Consider the following 20,416-nt stretch of genomic DNA (forward strand, 5'->3'; position numbering starts at 1 on the left):
AAGTATTTGACAGCAGAGATGAAAGGAAAAGAGCACATTTGAGATCTGCTTGAATGTTCAACTGACTGAACTTTGTGATGGATTTGATGTACGCATGGTCTATCAAAAAAGAAATCTGGGTTTTTAGTACTAGTGAATTGGGAGAAGGAATGTTAATTTTTTAAAGAAACAGATTTGGGGTATGAGACAAGAAAAGGATTCAGGTAATAACAGGATATGTGAGGGCTCTTTGAAAAGTTCACAGAAAATGCACAGTATGAAGAAACTATGCATGAATCTCAATTCTTTTGTACCAAAATAAACTTTACTTTTAATTTCACTTTTCCACAAACTTTTTGAAGCTCTGATCATATGGTTCCACTCTTATGTAAATAAGAGAGGTGTCTGTGTGGGGAGAGAGGTGGGGATGGTAAGAGAATACATTTGTGGACACTTCCAAAAGATAATGGAAAATTGAATTAAAAGGAGTTCAAGTGCAAAAAAGCTTGATATCCATGCGTAGTTTTATCATAATACACATTTCTCACAAACCTTCTTAAGAAGCCTCATATGAGTCTAGGTGAATTGTAACTAAAAATGTCCTACTATGCTTGAATATCATTTTTTTTTTTCCAAGTAGGGAAAGTCTATGGCTGATTCATTAAAATTTTAAAATCATGGCTATAGCATAAGCCTCATCTGCCTCCTCCCTCCAAGATGGAGAGCTGTGGGGACCCGCCTTGGTAAGGAGGCTCAGGAAGACTGGCACGGTGCTTTTGGTTGAGCTGTCACCACTGAAGCCGGGGGAGACTACTTTCCTTCCAGACCCCTAACCCCATGGATGCATTTCCTCAAGGATAAGGGCCAGCTACAATTCACCACACCAGATGGAAACCCCTATAAAACCAGGACTAAGCATCGAGAGCTGTCCATTGTGGAAAAGTGCACTATTTACCAATCACCTAGTTAAAAAAAAAAAAAACAATTGGAATAGTAGTCAGCAATAAAAAATAGAATTTAATTCTATCATTTGCAGAAAAATGGTTGGAACTGGAGGACTTCATGTTGAGGGAAATAGGCCAGACACAGACAGACAAATAGTGTATGTTCTCTCTTATATGTGGGGTTAAATTAAAAAAAAAAAAAAAAATCAAAAACGGAAATGTCTGTGTGTATCAGTCTTGCTGCAGTGTTTGGTCAAATTTTGCTTTAAATATTTGCAAACAAATGTTCAGAACCATATACTCCTATAGTTTTGATGATTTTGTTGGACTATTTTTAAACATTTTTTATGAGTGAAGTAGAACATCTTTTCCTTTGATTACTATATATAGCCCTTGCCTATTTCCTTGCTGAACTAAGGTCTTTGCTGAACTCTTTAGTTAGTGCAGCAAAAAGCCTTTGACAATAAGGTAAATTAAAAATAAGCCATCTCAAGAAAAAATAAAATGTTCAAAAAAATAAATATTTTTTTCTGGGGTTTCAGGTTGTAATGTCATACATTTGATTCCTCATATTTAAATTGGAAAATGTTATTCTTAGAAATCCTTTAATGAATGCTTAGAGTTGTTTGGAAGCTATTTCACAAATTTATTAAAAAGAAAACCTTGTTGAGAAATTGGGGAAGAAAAGAATGTTATCTTGGTATCCAAAAGTAGACATGAGAATAAGTGGAATATTGCCATATATATTTTTTTTGACAGGTAGAATTAGACAGTGAGAGAGATAGAGACAGAGAGAAAAGTCTTCCTTCCGTTGCTTCACCCCCCAAGTGGCCGCTACAGCTGGCGCACTGTGCTGATCTGAAGCCTGGAGCCAGGTGCTTCCTTCCGGTCTCCCATGTGGGTGCAGGGCCCAAGCACTTGGGCCATCCTCCACTGCCTTCCCGGGCCACAGCAAAGAGCTGGACTGGAAGAGGAGCAACAGGGACAGAATCCGGCGCCCCAACCGGGACTAGAACCCGGAGTGCCGGCCCCACAGACGGAGGATTAGCCTAGTGAGCCACAGTACCAGCCGCTATATATATTCTTTCAGCATGAAATAGCCCAGATTCCATTCTCCTAAGAAAAGGAAAGATCCTAAAAACGAATTTTACAGTACTTAAAACAGAAGTAGGGGGCCAGCATTGTGGTGTGGCAGGCTAAGTGGATGTTTAACACCAGCATCCCATATTAGAGAGCCAGTTTCAGCCCCAGTTGCTCTACTTCTGATCCAGCTCTCTGCTAATGTGCCTGGGAAGGCAGCAGAAAGTAGCCCAAGTGGTTGGGCCTCTGCCACCCATGCGGAAGACCAGGATGAAATTCTAAGCTCCTGGTTTTGGCCTGATCCAGCCCTAGATGTTGTGGGCCTTTGAAGAATGAACTAGTGGAAAACCTATCTCTCTGTCTCTCTCTCTCTCTCTCTCTCTCTCTCTCTCTCTCTCTCTCTTGCTCTTTCAAATAAATAAATACATAAATCTTACAGAAAAAAAAAACCTCTGCATTAGTGAGCAAGGTTTGTGTGTTACCTTTGATTCCTAACCAACTTGTGATGAAATATGTAGGCTATACTGGTTTCTGTTTACTACATTTATTAGAGCTACAACTGTTTGACTGCAGTTTTTCGGGAGTATATAAATCAGCTCCCAAACTTGGCACAGTTGCTACATCTCAAAATTTGCAAATTGTCCTAGACAGCAGTTCTCCCCAGAGTCTTCACAGGATACTAATAAAAGTTGCTGATCTAGAGGGAGGGGGATGAGAATGAAGTTAGTTCAAACAGTTGCTTTTATGAGTTTTTAAAAAGATACAAAGATGGAAGCCCTCTGGTGTCTGGGGATGATGGTTATTTGTGCTAAAATGTTATTTGTATAATAAATTTAGTGCCTAACACATATATAAACAAAACACTGAAGCATGACAAACCAAAGCTCTACACTCAACCTTGACATTACAACTTCAAGGTTCTTGAGGCTTGGGACAGAAGGAGGAGAGGGAGAGAGAGAAACTGTGGCCTTAGAAAAATCCAGAGATTTACATTTGAAAGCAGTTGAGGAATTAGCCTTCATCTTCCCCAAAGAGAAATGTTTTTATATAACTATTCATAAAAATTATCATTTTTCCAAGGCGAGTAGCAGGAACTGGAGTTCTCTGACATGTTGCCAGCATTTGTAGTGATTTAAAGGCATGGCCATGGCACTGCTACAAACCATAATTTAAAAGGGCTGGAGGTTGCCCTTTTATAACAGGGATATACATATATGGACTTGAGTGTGGGTCTCTGTTGTAGAATTCAACGCAACTATTAATCCATTTATGGTGGGGAATTCTTAGTTTTCAGCCAGCTCTAAACCAATCAAGAACTTTGAGGAGAGATATGCTATAATTAAGCAACACAATTTCTATAAAAATCCAACTGCTTTATTAGAAGGATTTAATGAAGTGAAGGCAAAACGATACCTCTGTCATTTATGTTATAAGTGATCTATGGATATTACCATGCATTGAATATGAGCTGGGTTATAAACTTCTAGAAATCTTGGGTTTGTGGCACATCTCTATTTCACAAATACTAGCGTGCTATCTCTAAATATTGCTTGACAGTGCATCGAGGAGATAAGATTTTATCTCGGAGGCATCAGCTTCCTTCCTCTAGTCTTACAATCACTGGCATACGCAGGAAGGGGAGAGCTGACAGTTAAAGAACTCCACTGAACTCGAGGACAACAACAACAATCACCACTTAGACGGTGTGGTGCAGTTACAAGTTCGTTAGTTGTGAGAATGGAAAACATGCTTTCTACTTTCTAATCTGCCAGGCAGAATGCTGGGTGATTAGGAAAGTGCCACCAAGCTTTGAATTCAGCTTCAGCTCCTGCCATTCATAAGCCATGACTCTGGGAATTATTTAACTCTGCCCAGTCTTTGACCTCTCATATACAAAATGGGTTGAGTGTTGGGAGGATTAAGTGTATCGGGTACATAAAGTTCTGGGATAAGTAGAATTGTAAGATGGCCCTTAAGATCCTCTCCCTCGTGTTTCTCCCATGACTGCACTGTACAGGCCAAATGGGAAATGATCAGCTTGCCTAATCTAATCATCTGAGTCCCTTAAAAAGCAATGTATTTTCTCTGGCTGGCAGAGAAAGAGGAAGTCAGAGAGACCTGAGGTGCACCACTGTTGGTTGTGAAGATGGAGGTGGCTGTTCAGTGAAGGGATGCGAGTGGTTTCTAGAAGCTGAGAGTAGTCCCCAGTGGACGGCCAGCAAGGAAACAGGAAAGGCTAAATGAGCACACGGGGAGAAGGCAGCCGTCCACAAGCTAGGACGAGAGGCCTCCCCAGAACCCTGCCGTGCTAGCACCTGATCTTACGGTTCCCTGCCTGCAGAATTGTGGGAAAATCAATCTCTGTTTAAGCCCAGGTCTGTGGTGTTTTGTGAGGACAGATGAGCAGACCAGTGTGAGGAGTAGGGAAGACTTCTCTCTGAGGTCAGGCCTGAGCTGGGAGTTCTTGTTTCCTGGGAGTGCGGGGCAGGGAATACACACAACAAGGCCCAGGACGTCAGGAATAGCACGTGTGGCAAGCAGAGAGTGCACAGGACGCTGTGAAGGGAAGCGAGAGAGGCTGGAAAAGCAAGCTGAGCCCAGATGCTGGGGTGTAACGGGAGAGACCAGCAGCTCTGTGTAAACGATTAAACCCTCTGGGGAGGCACTGAGGATCCTTAGGTTATCAGGGAGCATATCATAGCAGCCATGTTCGAGAGCCCATCCTTGTGGTTATGTGGAAAGAGACTGGAATAGAGATGGAGAATAATCTAATTCTGATTTCAGCAAGTGCCTGTGAAACTCAAAGGCTCTTGGAAGTCAGTGTACCAAGAAGCCCAAGAAGGAGGCTGAGTGGGACCCCAGGCCCTCCTCTGGCACCATTCTGTGGCCCTATACTAGACATGGATAATCTTCCTTACACTCGGGACAATGCGCTAGAATATTTCACTTAAAGACCATACCGAAAAATGCCTGCCTCTGGAGGTCAAAGGCCCTTGCCTCTGGTCTTCTATCAGTTATGGTGAAAAGTCAGGGAATTACTGTGTTCCAAGGGACAAAGGGATCTGGACTCAGGCCAAGAGGAGGAGGGCTCCACTAAAAACACACCCTCTGCACAGACTGTACCAACCCCAGCCAGAGTGCAGGCTGTATCCAGAGGCCTCGTCTCTTAGGCTCCTAGATTATCAGGCTACAGCCAGTTGATGCAAGGAATCTGTTTAACAAAACTAAAAAAAGTAATTTTCATAACATGGAGATCTGCTCTAATCCATTTTCATCTGAAAATTATCAGATTAGAGTGATGTATATTAGAAAAACAATATATGCCACACAAAAATAACTATAAACTAGCTCTCTGCTTTAGAGGAAAGGTGAAACATCTTAGGAATGAGCTTTAAAAATCAACTTATTAGCAGTTTTTGGAGTTGCACAGCTGAGTTTAAAAGATCAGTTGAAAAGCGTAAGGTAAACACTATGGCCAGCAGAGGGCACTGCAGCCCTCTGCAGAGGGAGTGTGAGGTTCAAGAGCACTCGGCTCATATTAGGAGTTCAGAGACTGTACTCCATAAAAACCATTTTGCGTTTAATGACTTTTATCTTTTTAGGACATGACAGGCGATTTGCCTAAGTAGCTGGAATGACCCTTGAAAAAGTAGCACAAGAAACATCTATATATGTCTTGCAATTAAAAAATTCCAAGAAAACGGGAAAATTTTAGCTCCCTAAAAATAAAGAACTTATCATTATTTCTGTTGCCTTCATTATTTAAAACAATTGTCTCTATCTCTGAAGTCAAATTGAATAGCTAGCTTTTAGAAGAGCCAAATACAGCAGTGTGCATTGGTTTACATTCTCCTTTAACTTCCGCTGTGCACAGCTGCACGGCTGGTGCCTCCACTTGTTCCCATTTCTTGTGGAAACCTGTAGGACACTGTCACAGGGCAGCTCTCATCCCAACATTGGATCACCACCACCTTTTTTTTTAAATCTTAAAAATAATACACTGATTCTAACACTGGGCAGACTTCTGAATAACCATTAAGGTCTTCAGAACTATTGATTAAGAACAAATACTGGTTTTCAGATTTGTGTGGTACATATATTACTTTAGAAAACATACAAACGTGACCTGTACAAAATTCACTTTTTTGACCTACTAATAGCTGTTTTGCATATACATATACTTCATTCAAGCCAAAAAGAAACATTTCTTCTTAAAACAAAAATCTAAGGCTTCTAAGTTTTTCAGTAGTAAATTTACAGCTGAAAATTTTAAAGAAACCTAAATTCAGCTTCGTTTCCTGACAACTTGGATTTGAGTGTTCCATTTAGCACTAAAACTTACTATTTATTGCAAACACAGGGCCAAGATGTGAGAAGTTATCAACGGCTGAGCATGATAACTAATACACTGTCCAGAGGAGCCCCTCGGTACCTTATCTGCCACTCAGAAAAGACACCTGCAGTATTCTAGACTCACAGGAAATCTCGAAGACGGCAAGTAAACCCAAAAACTCTAAACACAGTTATTATGGTCCATTCATGCCACCTTAATGATATAAAGATACTCCAGTTTTCCTTTTTTATTCATTTCTTAGAGAAGAAAATGACAGACCTGTGTATTGAAACCACACCTGAGCAACTGTGAGGGGCCCTTGCTAGGCAGCACTGCAGAGTACACATAACTAATGCTGTTAGTTTTCAGAACATTACCTCCAGAAGTGCAGTTCAAATCCTTCACATTTGTCTTTGCATTTTAAACAGGGTGCTCCAAATCCTTGCTCGTGACCTAAGCCCATCTGTTAAAGAAAAAATAACATGGATCTATTATTATGTTTCTTAAAAATCTAAAAAATTCAATAAATTGCATTTTTAATTCCACCTGCCACTCCTGTTGATATAACTTTCAAACAAATCTTTCATGAGGATCACACTGTTTAATCCATGAAGACACCCAAGTATGTAAGTGGCAGCTCCAAGTTCATAACATACTTTATATTGTTCTTGCTTCATATTATGACAAGCAAAGCATCAAGAGTACAAATGAACATACAGAAGACTGAAAACACTGTAAGTCAAAAAAAGTCATGAATTTCTGGCCACTACATGTCCTGGACACAATGGACAAAGAAGTACTCAAGCATGGGGCCATAGCTATGGCATAGCCAGTTAACGCCCTGGCCTGAGGCGCCGGCAGCCCATATGGCCACCGGTTCTAGTCCCAGCTGCTCCTCTTCTGATCTGGCTCTCTGCTGTGGCCTGGGAAAGCAGTAGAGGATGGCTAAAGTGCTTGGGCCCCTGCACCCACATTGGAGACCCGGAAAAAGCTCCTGGCTCCTGATCAGCGCAGCCGTTGTGGCCATCTGGGGAGTGAACCAGCGGATGGAAGACCCTCTCTGTCTCTACCTTTCTCTGTAACTCTGTCTTTCAAATAAATAAAAATAAAATCTTAAAAAAAAAAAAAAAGTACCCAGGCAAAGCTTAGAAAGCAAGTCTGGGCCTTGGTAACTTTCTGAGCCATGTCCTAACAAGCGGGGGGGAGCGGTCAGATGCAGGGAACTGATAAGACGGCCATGTACTTCACCCAACAGCTTAGACTGTAGTGAAAAAGTACAGCTGCCTTGGCATCCGGACATCAGCAAATCACCAGTGACCAGGTTATACCACATCTTAAATATCACATGGGGGACAGACAAATTAGTTATCCGCCAGCACCTGTAGTGGAATTCAAGCTGGACGAACAGCTCCTTTTCAACAGTCCCTACAGTAACTTTTCCAAGTCATGTTTGTCACTACGCTGGAGAGAACCTCCACTTTGACTATGACCCTATCGGAATAAGATCAAAGTCAGCGAACTCTAAAGGCTTCCATAGCCCTGGCAACTCATGACTAGAGCCTAGGGAGATTACTGACGCCATGAACAGGAGTGTCAAATTGTTAAGTCAGCAACAGGAGTCACTGTGTACTTACACCCCAGGTGGGATCTGTCCCTAATGTGTCATCTAAAGCCAAGTGATGCTATGACTGGTACTGAAACAGTATTTTTATACTTTGCGTTTCTGTGTGGGCACAGACTGATGAGGTCTTTGCTAATTATATACTGAATCGATCTTCTGTATATAAAGAGAATTGGAAATGAAAAAAAAAAAAAACAACCTGGTGTTAAAATGGAAATGGCATAGAAAATTAATTAATTTGAAAAAAAAATTATGTAGGATCTCTGTCTTTAATGTGCTGTACATTGCTATTTAATGCTATAATTAGTAATCCAATGGTAGTTTTTTCACTTGATGTTGCTATATGGGCAAAATGTTGAAATCTTTACCTAATATATACTAAACTGATCTTCTGTATACAAAGAGAATTGAAAATGAATCTTTACATGAATGGAAGGGGAAAGGGAGCGGGAAAGGGGAGGGTTGCGGGCGGGAGGGAAGCTATGGGAGGGGGGAAGCCATTGTAACCCATAAGCTATACTTTGGAAATTTATATTCATTAAATAAAAGTTTAATAAAAAAAAAAAAAACACATTGTGTGCTGTGGCACAGCAGACTAAGCTTCTGCCTGCGGCGCCAGCATCCCATATGGATGCTGGTTTGTGTCCCACCTGCTCCTCTTCTGATCCAGCTCTCTGCTATGGCCTGGGAAAGCAGTGGAAGATGGCCCCAGCGCTTGGCCCTCTGAACCCAGGTAGGAAACCTGGAAAAAGCTCCTGACTCCTGCTTTGGATCAGCTCAGCTACAGCCATTGAGGCCATTTGGAGAGTGAATCAGTGGATGGAAGACCTTTCTCTCTGTCTCCCTCTGTCTGTAACTCTCTCAAATAAATAAAATTAAATATTAAAAAACAAACAAACACAACAAAACACCTTGTAACCTGTTCCTTAAAGAGCAGTCCGGCAGGCCCTAGGGTTGAAGCGAAGCCCTTCTCTTTTCTGAAGGGGCCACATTCTCTGATGTAACCCAGGGCAGGTCCACACTAGGTGTCCCCAGCTGTGGAGGAGAACCCACGGTATTTTCAAGTCAGCCCATCTCAGGCATAGTCTCCGAAGTATAAAAATCAACACAGCATTAACTCATTAAGCATCATTACTTTTACAATGACCAATTTTCAAAGGAGCTGAAATTCTCTAAATTATATGCTTAACATCAACACTAAACTTTTTTTTTTCTTTCCAGAGATCAAATTGTTTCCTTGTCACTGAGGGTCACAGTACAAAAATAAAATGAATTAAAACACAAACAGGAATTGCTTATTTGAGTTTTCTAGTCTTCGGTAAAGATCATCATTAAGAGTCCTATCTGTTCAGCGAATCTACAAGAAGGTATTCGCTTGCAATGGCTTCTACCTTTCCATTCCAGGGGGTTAATGGTCCTGAATCCACCTGCTGTATGCACTGGTTCTACACTATAGTCTACATAAGTCCTGCTCAGCTTTGACCCCACATGACAAATCAGATAGGGTTATTAAGGCTGAGTCATATCACTAAGCTTTAATCAGTGGCTTTTAAACCATCTCACATGTGATTCTCAGCAATACGTATGTTTATCTCATGACACAGAACTTGCATACACACATACATAAACTATATGTGTGTATACAATCCTAAGATTGACTACTGGCTTTGATAGTACGTCTACCTAAGTGTGCTTCCAACTATCTTTTAAATGGCCATCTAAGCAAATTCTTGCTTTTGAATCTGGATCACCTTGTCTGGGCAATGCTGGGCGTAAAAAGGCTGCAGACACACTGACACAACACCACCTCATTCTCTGTTTCTGAGTGCGACCCGAAAGTTCAGCCAACATAACCAGAACCTCATTAATCAGCAGAGTTTTTCCAGCCATTCCTCCGCGGTTCTCACCACTGACTTACAAGTCAACCCTGCAAAGGAGCAAGTTCTTTCCTATTCTTATTGATCTTCTTGAAACAGTTAACAGAGTGATCAGAACTGGTGACTTTCAGGAATATCTGCTCTCTTAAAGTACCCCACACAGTCTGGGCAGGATGAGCCACTGCTTTGTGTAAGTGGCATTAAGGGATCAGGAAACTCAAATCCAGGGAACAGAGATGCTCTGCTCCTGCTTGCAAGTCAATGGCAAACTAGACCCAAACTCTGCTGTGTGTGGCTGCTGCTCCACCATCCTGCACAGTGGCAACGGCCTCCCAAAGAGAAGCACCAGCTCGCCTCTGCCCAAGGGAAAGGATGAAACATCCACAAAGCCTCTGACAACATCTCTATGGCAGATGACTTCATGAAGGGGAGATCTGAATCGGGGAGGTTGGGAAGGCTTTCTTGGACAAGGGCTGCTTGAATTGATATTGAAAGAACAAGCAGCTTCCAACTCGGCCAAGAAGAAAGGGAAACGCATTCAAGGCAGAAAGCACAGCACATGCAAAGGCCAGAGGCACAAGAGCAAGAGGGAAGAGCCACAGTCATCTTGGAGCACTTGGGGGGGCCACAGGGCCAGCCTCGTAGCAGGCAGTTTGATTTCGTTCCTCTTCCGTAGGAAGAAAGAAGACCTCCTGAAGTGTTCGATATCATGTCTTGGGCCACCAGGTTCAACAGAGGAGAAGACAGCCCCACAGATTAGATGAACCGGTAGGGAGGAAACGCTAGAAGCTGCATGTGTGAAGAGGAGAGCGCTGGGAGCACGCTCTGCCAGGCAAGCCGCGGGAAAAAGTCCCACTGTGGCTCTGCAGGCTGCCCTGGAGTGCCCAGAAAGCACTGCTTCGGGTTCAACCCTCAAGTCCTGCCATCCTCCATACGGGCTTCACTTGCATACAAGCTCTCTCCAGCAGGGTCTGGGTCTTCCTGGAGAGAAGGCTCCCTGCCCCCCTTTCCAAACATGTACACGTTCATTTGCCCACATGCTGGGACATACGCAGTGAGGGGACTTTGAAACTCCACAGACAGAGCACAAGGATAACAGAAAAAGAGAGGGGGAGAGAGAGAGAGAGAGAAAGGGAGAGGGAGAGAGGGAGGGAGAGAGGGAGAGAGGAGAGGGAGAAAGGGAGAGGGGGAGAGAGGAGAGGGAGAAAGGGAGAGGGGGAGAGAGGAGAGGGAGAGGGGGAGAGAGGAGAGGGAGAGGGGGAGAGAGGAGAGGGAGAGGAATGAGGGCAAGGGCACGGCAACATGCCACACTCTCCGACTACAGTTCCCCAGAAGCAGTCGTAATTCAGAACAAGCACGCAGACTAAACACAAACCCGAAGGCACCTACTTTTCAAAACCACCATGAGCAGCCAAAGCATTTAGAGAGAATTTCAGACAATGAACTTGCTTTCCCAGGGGGATTTCAATAAGAGAAACTGTTTTATAGCCACTCAACTTAAACCTTACTGACAGCCAGCACTGAGGGTCTCTAAAGGATGCCACATGATTGGGCAGGGACTTCCATACTCTCACCTTCTGACCAACCTCTGTTAGGACAGAAAAGCAAATAGCACTCAAACAAGCGAGTCCCTGTTAGTGGATGTGCCTGGTTCCAGACTGAATTAGACTCTGGAATGCAGTTACCAAATCCAATTTATATCTGAGATTGCACGGTAGCAGACACACTTCTGTAAGTGTGAGGCCAGTTTCTCTGCTTCTGTTTCCATCCCTGCTGAGCCATCTAGTCATCGGCTAGTCCCCCCTTCCTATGTCAAACACAGCTCAGATGGAGGAAAACATTCTGATGCTACTAGGTAGGAAGAGGAGTTTCAGGGCCAGGACTGCCCCAGGCAGTGTCACAAGGCCTATCCCCAGACCCTTCGGGGCAGGGTCCCAGGAGCTGGGGCTCCCCAACTCTTTATAGTTCCAGTCAGGGTGCCAGAACGGCACTTGTCCCAGGAGCTCTGCCAATTCCTCTCTCTCTTTCACTGTGTTCAGGACTCCCTCATGTCCAGGATCCAGAACTCCTCACAAGACCTCGGCCATTCTCTACTTTCAGCACAGAGCACGCGCTCTGCTTTGGCCCCTCTTCTTTCCTCCGGAGTCACACTATCGCGCTTGGACATCCATGTCTTGTCGGCCACTTTCCATCTGGGTGTCTGGGCTCGTGCATTCTTGGTGAGGAATGAGAAGGAGCGTGTTCTTCTGTGGTATCCAGGGTTCTCGCAGGGACAGGTGGAGAAGAAAGGGAGCCCGGAAAGTGGTAGCAACTCCCCAGTGAAAGCAAATGGCAAATTGTTTAGAAAGGGAAATCCAGACCCTAGGACTAGAACACACACAGGATGCATGTGCTTGTATGTAACGCTGCTGTGATGAGAAATGGCTCATCTAGGAATGGAGATGAGCAAAAATCACACACTTAGAGCTCCAGGAGAACTAACAAAACAGAGAACTGTGAGAAGGTAGACGGGTCACAAAGGAGAGTCAGAGACACTGTGATCTGGTCCCAGAATGCCACCATGAGTCCAGTGACTTCGGAAGTCAGAATTCTCTGGGCTCCAGCTAGATAATGCAGGAAGTGAACTAGTTCAACCCCCAAGATAATTTCTAATTCTAAAACTGTGATTGCAAATCAGGTGTCAGATTCATTTTATCTTAGTTTAGCTATTATTTCATATAGTCATGTGCTCAAAGTTTAATTAATATAGAAATAGAAAATATTTATTGGAAAAGCCTATAAGTTAGAATCATTTGGAATTCATTTGGAGAAAGAATATATAAAGTATGCACAGGAAACAAAAGACAAGTAGTGAGAGATGAACCTTAGTTCTGTGCAAGTAATTATTTCAACTGCAAATGTGATCTGGTATTCCCTCAAGAGTCAACACTTGGTGCCTAAAAACACATGTTTCTTATAAGCTCACAAGTCCCAAAGCTGTCTCCTCCATGTAATTTTAGTAACACATTCTGGCCAGCATCAATACAAGGATATGACAGATTAATTTTTCTTCTTCAGCGTCCAAGAAAACAGGTCCTTTGGATTGACTATATTCGGAGAAATTACAGTCAGGCTTTGAGAATACCTATCAAGGTTCCCCAGAAAATTAAGAATGATTCTATAGTAGTTGGGGCTGGCGCCGTGGCTCACTTGGTTAATCCTCCGCCTGCGGCACTGGTATCCCATATGGGCACCAGGTTCTAGACTCGGCTGCCCTTCTTCCAGTCCAGCTCTCTGCTGTGGCCCAGGAGGGCAGTGGAGGATGGCCCAAGTGCTTGGGCTCCTGCACCCGCATGGGAGACCAGGAGGAGATCCTGGCTTCAGATCGGCGTAGCTCCAGCTGTAGTGGCCATTTGAGGGGTGTACCAACAGAAGGAAGACCTTTCTCTATGTCTCTCTCTCTCTCTCACTGTCTAACTCTGTCAAGTAAATAAAAAAGAAAGAAAAAATGAGTATAATATTTGTACCACAACACCAGCAACAGACAAATAGGACTTTTAAAATGTCCTAGCTACAGGCTCCAGAAACTGAATTTATATTCCTATAACCTGTGCCTCCAAACACCCCTATTTTGCCCCTTTTGCTTATCTGAGAGTAAGAAATGGGAATGGAATCAATTTCTCCATATTCATCATTTCAAGCAACCAGATAGGCTGGCAACATTTCAGGTGACCCTCTGACCCAGAAAAGGGTATTGCATGTCAGATACTTTAACAGAAAAGGAAAAAAGAATATGGAACATCTGGTTTTTCAAACACGATCTGAGTTGAGTTTGAGACAATTTGGGTCTGGAAGATATTATGCAGTATTCAGGGTGAGATCATCTGATTCAAGCAGTTTTTATAACCAAATTTCCCTCTGGAGCAAGGAATCATATGTGGTTACTAAACAAGCAAGGGTAGTTAAGACGTCTTTAATCATTTTGGAATGAAGTTGACCAAGGTAGATTACACGAAATATATGAAGATAATTCAAAGTCTGTGGTAAAATGGAACTGAAAGGTACATTTATTTTGGTTCATTTTTAAAATTCATGCTTTTTGCAGGGTCTTCAAAAAGATCATGGAAAATATATATATTTTCTATGAAAAATTATGTATGGGCTCTGAATTTTTGTACCCAAATAAGTTAAACTTATTTTTTAATTCCACTTTTTCCAATTTTTTTTAATTGGGGGGAGGGCAAGCAGGAAGGGAAGGAGGTTGGGTGAGAGAGAGATCTCCTATCTCCTTGTTCACTCACATACTGTTCACAACAGCCAGTTAGGCCAGGCTGAAACTAGGAGCTGGAAACTCATCAGAAGGGTGGCAGAGATCCAACTCCTTGAGCCATCCTCTGCTGCCACCCGGGGTGCACGTAAGCGAGAAGCTGGAATCAGCAGTGGAGCCAGCCAGGATTCAAACCCAAGCACTCTAATGTGGGATGTAGCCTCCAAAGCAGTATTTTAAATGCTATACCATTCGCAACCTCCATGAACTTTGTAAAGTACCTTTGCCAATTCTCCCTCTCTGGGCTTCTGTGTGTGTGCGTGTGTGTGTGTTCATGTGTACATTTATCTATCACTCACACATGCATGTATATTCTTAAAACCCCTTTGAAAAGTATTTTAGGTCTTGCTGACACAGGTGAACATCTTGGACAAGGGAACTATGTTTCTAAAAAAAACTCCTCTCAGCACATAATTCTCTTAGAAACCCCACCCATCAACATCTTTTGATTAATCTGTAACAAAAGATTCTAAATTGTTTGAAATTTGTAGTTTGTGTCATTTCCCAATCTTTTGCACTACCCAAAGGGGGAAGGGGGTTGCAAGAGGATAGTTTACACAGAAAACCAAACTTAAGTGTGGAGAGAAGCACTCTTCAACTTTTATAGCTTGCCAATTTTCTTAGAAAAGAATATAAATAATTTATTATGGTTAAGAGCTATAATTAATCATTCCTAACAAACTGTTAAATTTCTTTTTCTTCATTCATAATAATAAAAACTTCCATCGCTCACTGGAATACATGAGAGGAAGATGAAGATAGAGTATCACCCCCTGACCTGGTGACCCATGCAGGGCCCAGAGGCCCCCTGATCCTGCTTGTTATGCTCCAAGCCCTGCTGTCTCTGTTCTGAAAACACCACCCATCCCCTTATTCCAGTGATTACATTCAAACTCTCATCATGTCAGTAGGAGGGGACCACAGTCTCCTAACTTAGGTAAGAACACAAAAAATGACATCGTATTATTGTCCCTCAAATTATTTTAGTAAAACTAAAGTTGATCATGAATTCCCCTTGTTAGATGCTTTTAATGAGCTCAGTGAATTCCATTTTCCCAGCATGGCAGAGAAGGTACTTAGAATCTTGCCGTCAACTCTCCCCCCCTGCCACTCTCTACTGTTAGCACAGTCTTCAATCTGCCTGGGTCTCTGGGCCCCTCTCCAGCTGCCCAACCCTACCCTCCACTGGGCCAACAGACCTAATTCTAAGGGCAGTTATTCTGATGCCTTTCTTGACCTCTCCCCAAAGAAGTTCTGGATTCCCAAGGGTCTAGCTACACAGTCTACTATTGAGTCCTTCTTTACTACACTGTGATTGTTTGCATATCAATGGAACCCCATTGCATTGTATGTGAGATGTATAGCAATGCTGGAAAGTTTGATTTATTTAAATTACTTTAATTCTCAAAAGATCTTTAACAGCATCGTTACCCCCAAGGAACTTCACTGCTTTTCATTAAGACTCTGACAGGGGCTGTGTGAGGAGCTGCAGCCGATGTGGACTGAGCGCTTATGTTTCCAAGGATGGTTCTAAGTGTCCTGTGTGTATTGTCTCATTGTATTCTCCTAACAACCCTGTCAGATATTCTCCTAACAACCCCATCAGAGTCTGCTGTTTCCACACAGAGGAAGAAACTGGAGCATGGAGTTGTTACCTTGCCCCAGGTCAAATGAAGTCCAAGATGTCTGTTCTTAACCACCAGTATCTAAACATAGGACATGACCTGGAAAGACCCTGAGTTAAATATTGTTTGCTAAATCATCCTGAATAAACAGAATTATCAATATAAGACCAAGGAATGCCAGCTCCAGAACAGAATCATCAATTAAGGTCTTCGGTTGTCAGGGCTACCAGCCAAAAGAAGCAAACAGGGACACAACTCTTCACTGCAGATTCTAGAATTCATTTCTGCAGCCCTACAAGCATCTCTATTCTGAAATCCACCATGAGCAGTTTATTATGTAAATAATCACATACAGACTATTCTGTCAGGAAAGAAAAGGAAACTGGTGGTCCATTGGCCTAAATATTTTATAACAGACGATATTCTGGAGGCACATTCTGGGTCAATCTTGCTGCAACGTTATCAACCTGAAGTAGATAACACCTACCCAATCTGCCCCTGCCTTTCTTAAGTCAGTACCAGAAAGTTAGTGACAGAGAGGCCACCACTGAGGCCCTTTGTCTACAAGGATCTGAGATTTAATCAGGTTGCCCCAGATCACCTAAGATATCTATTAATGGCAACAGGTGAAGAAGAGCAGACGCAGATCCTGTTGATTTTCTAGAAGACAATGATGAATTTTAGTCTTGTTAGGACATCTTGAAATTATATATAATTATACTTAAAAAAATGAGTACTGTGGGTTGGGATGGGGGGGTAGTAAAAATACCTTAGCCATCATTTGTTAAGATGCCATATTACCTGCTAGCCCCATATATCCATCATCTCATGTAAGCCTCAACAGCTCATGGAGAAGGTATTATCCCTATTTCACAAACAAGGAAACAAACTTAGAGATTAAGTAATCTGCCTTATTACCCAGCAAGCAAGTGCAGAGCTGAGATTTCTTTTTCTTTTTTTTTTTTAAGATCTATTTACACCAAAACTGATGAGCTGAAAATAACAGAACATCTATCTCATAGTTCCTATAGGTCAGGCAGGGATCTGGAATGGCTTATCAGGAAGGGCTGGCTCAGGACCTCTAAATTTGCAACTTAGGATGTGAAGGCTGCAGTCATCGCCAGGCCCAACTAAAGGGAGACTTATTTGAAGCTCTCCTAAGGGCCTCTCTACATGGGCGCCTTATGATATGGTGGCCAGTTTTCTCCACAGAAGTGAGTGATCCCAGAGAGTCTGAGTACCCAAGTACAAGCAACAGTGCTTAACCTTGGAAGTGACACCAACACTTCTCTCATATTTCATTGTTCGGCAGCAACTGACCAAGTCCAGCCTGCACAGAAGGGGAGGGAACTAACCAGGGGTTTGAATATTACTAGGAGGGAAGATGCCTGGGGACCACCCTAGGGCTGCCTACTACCTCCTCTTTTCTGTTGCTTTTAAATTCAAAGATTTGTGAGTAGTCAGACACATTACCAATGGAGGGAGGTATACCAGGTGCTTATCTATCACGTTGCTTATATTTTCCACTTCAAATACGTAAATGTTTCTTTACCCAAACAGGCATCTTAAAACACAATTTTGTTTGTTATGTGTAAACCCTCTCATTTCTCTCCATTTTTTAGTTGTTCACTTGGTAAGGACCAGGAAACTGTCTTCCAGAATACAGGGTAGATTATGCTTTTAGATGCTACGTCTCATCCTCTTTCTCAACATATACACACTTACACACACTTGTATACACACATAATATACACACGTACGTAATAACATGTATTCATGTTATAGAATAGCCACAAACCAGACCACAAAATATCATATAAAATACCAGGCCTGATTAGCAAGATATTGCCAGAAACACACTGAAAATTTTCAGAATCTCTGATGCACTGTAGTCCTTCCTAAAGAACACAGAAAAAAAAAATGGAAAAAGATTTACATAAACTTGATTCTATCATTTAAGTCCATCTGGAGCTGAATTAAGTAAAAGAAAAACACATACAAGTATACAGCACTGCTTTGTGATATCAGGATACAAATGACTTGACTCATATTAGGTAGCATTTGTAGGTGCAGCTCCTAACTTTACTGGACTACTTATCTATTCAAAATCTAACACATCCTCACAATACGATTAGGGATAAAATATCAAGGTTTTCTTTTTTTTGAATGTCTGCAACTACTTTTGGGAAGCAAATGGCCAAATGAAGTACATTCTGTTTACTCAATTGATGCTGGTTCCTTATATACATTTCTCAAACTATGATAAAATTATATTTACATGATTACATAAAGGAAGTCACTTGAAATGTTCACCAGGAGAATATCTATTCTATGAACTACACTCATAAAAGGCCTCCTCTGAAATCTGTTACGCTGGGGGAAAAAAAGGAGGTTATAAAGATGCCACAATTAATAGGCTATAATTGTGACTGAAACTGCTTCTTAATTAGGGCCGATTCCAGGAAGGTTTCTGCAATGGCATGTGCGTGCACAGAGCCCTCACAGCCTCCCATTTATTAGCTCCAAAAGGAATTCTTAAACTCTGACTCCAAAGGTAGCTGTAGCAGTTCCTTAAAGGAATTTGCATTGTGGCAAACATTCCTAATTTGGTCCTGTGTCACTTACCTCCACAGCTGGGTCTAATGAGTGGATTCCACAGACAGCTGCACAGGGAGAGGACTTTATTAAGACTCCGTACCCTAAAACTTAAACACTGCCATCACTCTTGCCAAGCCTTGGGGCTACACTATAATTTCTTCCAGAGTAACCCCCTTATAACACATTGACGAGAGCACGGGAGGGTGGCTGCACAAGGAAATGATTTACTGCCACTACTTCCCTCCTACTTGGAGCACAAGCAGGAAAAGAGGCTAAGGGCAGGTGTGTTTTCTCACTGGAGAGAAGGGAATGCCTTGTGGCACTGGCTGAGACAGCTAGTAGGGGAGCCTGACCATGAGGAGCAGGAGCCTTTGAAACAATCTGGAGAGTACAGCTCAAAGGAAAAGAAGGCATACAAAACAGAAAACACTATGCAAACAGACAGTCCTCTCTTCCTCCACTGCCAGGACTGGCTTTTAGAGGCACTGAGAACAAGAGCACAGACTTACAGCAGGCATGGAAATTAGGGAAGGAGGGCAGAGATGCAGAAGCCTGCTGACAGCTCCTTAAACTTGCTTACTTATTGTGTGCCTAGGTTCAACACACCTTCCCTTACCCTGGGAAAACTGAACGATGTTTGTAGAGTGTGCTACATAAAACCTAAGAGCCCTAACTCATTTCTGAGCCATCCTTGACTGATGATCTATTAGGGGAGTTTGCACCCCTTCTTGTTTTAGATTTAGACGACAGCATGAGGATGTCCCCACTAGAGAAGGCACACAGCTGTCATTATAGAGTTGTCCAAGTGGTTCAGGGGAAGGAAACAAATTTAAAAGCATACAAACAACAACTATTTACAAGCAGGATTACATGTGGATTTAATTTTCTTTTATCTGATGAAACCACAAGCAGAAAAATCAAAATTAGATTCTTCTAGATGAGCAAAAAGGACCCACTTGCCAGTCATCAGCGGTATTCGAGAAGCTACGGTACACTGATTCTGGAATTTTTTTCACATGTAGAGGGGGCCATGAGAGTAATTCAGAGTGAGCACAGCCTTCTCCTTGCACAGCTTTCACTGTGGGAGGCTAAGGAGACCGACACCCAGCTCGGGGCAGCTGCAACTCGCTGCCTACCAAACCACCCTTAAACACAGTGGTGGACAACAAAACCATTTATTCTGTAGTTACTGATGGTGATATTCTGCTCACGCTTCTGTAGTTTGGTATCTGGCCTGTGTTCTCCAAATGCTTCCCTATTGGTACTAAGGTCTAGCGAACTAAATAAAATAAATAAAACTGATAGATAGCATTACTATTTTTTTTTTTTTTTGACAGGCAGAGTTAGACAGTGAGAGAGAGAGACAGAGAGAAAGGTCTTCCTTCCGTTGGTTCACCCCCCAAATGGCCACTACGGCCAGCGCGCTGCACCGATCCAAAGCCAAGAGCCAGGTGCAGAATCCGGCGCCCCAACCGGGATTAGAACCCAGGGTGCCGGTGCCGCAGGTGGAGGATCAGCCAAGTGAACCGTGGCACCTGCCAATAGCATTACTATTAACAACGATGGAGTAATTGCTACGTCAGGCATTGTTCTAGGTATTTACCCATCTCATTTCATCTAACCTGACTAATCCAATCAAGAGGTATTGTCCATGTTCCACAGATTAGCTGCCTGCAGCCAAGAAGGCTAAGAAACTTGTCCAAATGACTGGGCAAATACCAAAGCTGCCTTTCAAACCTCCATCTGGAAACGTCACGATCTGCCTTTAAACTCCCTGTTCCACCAGAGTGGGCAACAGTGGTCATCTGGCTTAACTGCATTGTCCTCTGCAATGCATTAAGTGCATTGACTCCACGAGAAAAGTGCCTCTGAATAACATCTCTATTCTTTTATCTGTGACATCTTTTTAAAAATGTGGAGTTAAGCCACCCAGATGTGTGTTGCCCTCTCTGTTCCTTTAAATTCTGCCTATTTCTCTCAGGATAACTTTATCCCATTACTAATGGCTGGGCACAACACACATCATCATTTAAATATCTGTGTAATCTATTTT

The 20,416-nt window shown here is 42.6% G+C and overlaps 1 protein-coding gene across 2 annotated transcripts in view; it reads right to left on the reverse strand.

Annotated features, from left to right (window-relative positions):
* Nucleotides 1-20,416, reverse strand: part of TES (testin LIM domain protein) — a 40,118-nt gene that overhangs the window by 10,085 nt on the left and 9,617 nt on the right. Inside the window, exons 1-2 of one of the 2 annotated variants that reach the window (XM_062208737.1) lie at nucleotides 8,869-8,967; nucleotides 6,714-6,799 (exon numbers count right to left, since the gene is read on the reverse strand). In XM_062208737.1, the coding sequence (XP_062064721.1) occupies nucleotides 6,714-6,799 (86 nt within the window). In that variant the 5' untranslated portion in view covers nucleotides 8,869-8,967. Of the gene's footprint in view, nucleotides 1-6,713; nucleotides 6,800-8,868; nucleotides 8,968-20,416 lie in introns of those variants that run through there. The other variant, XM_062208812.1, reaches the window with a different exon arrangement.

This window comes from Lepus europaeus, chromosome 1 (genome assembly GCF_033115175.1).
Source record: "Lepus europaeus isolate LE1 chromosome 1, mLepTim1.pri, whole genome shotgun sequence".
Lineage (NCBI taxonomy): Eukaryota > Metazoa > Chordata > Mammalia > Lagomorpha > Leporidae > Lepus > Lepus europaeus.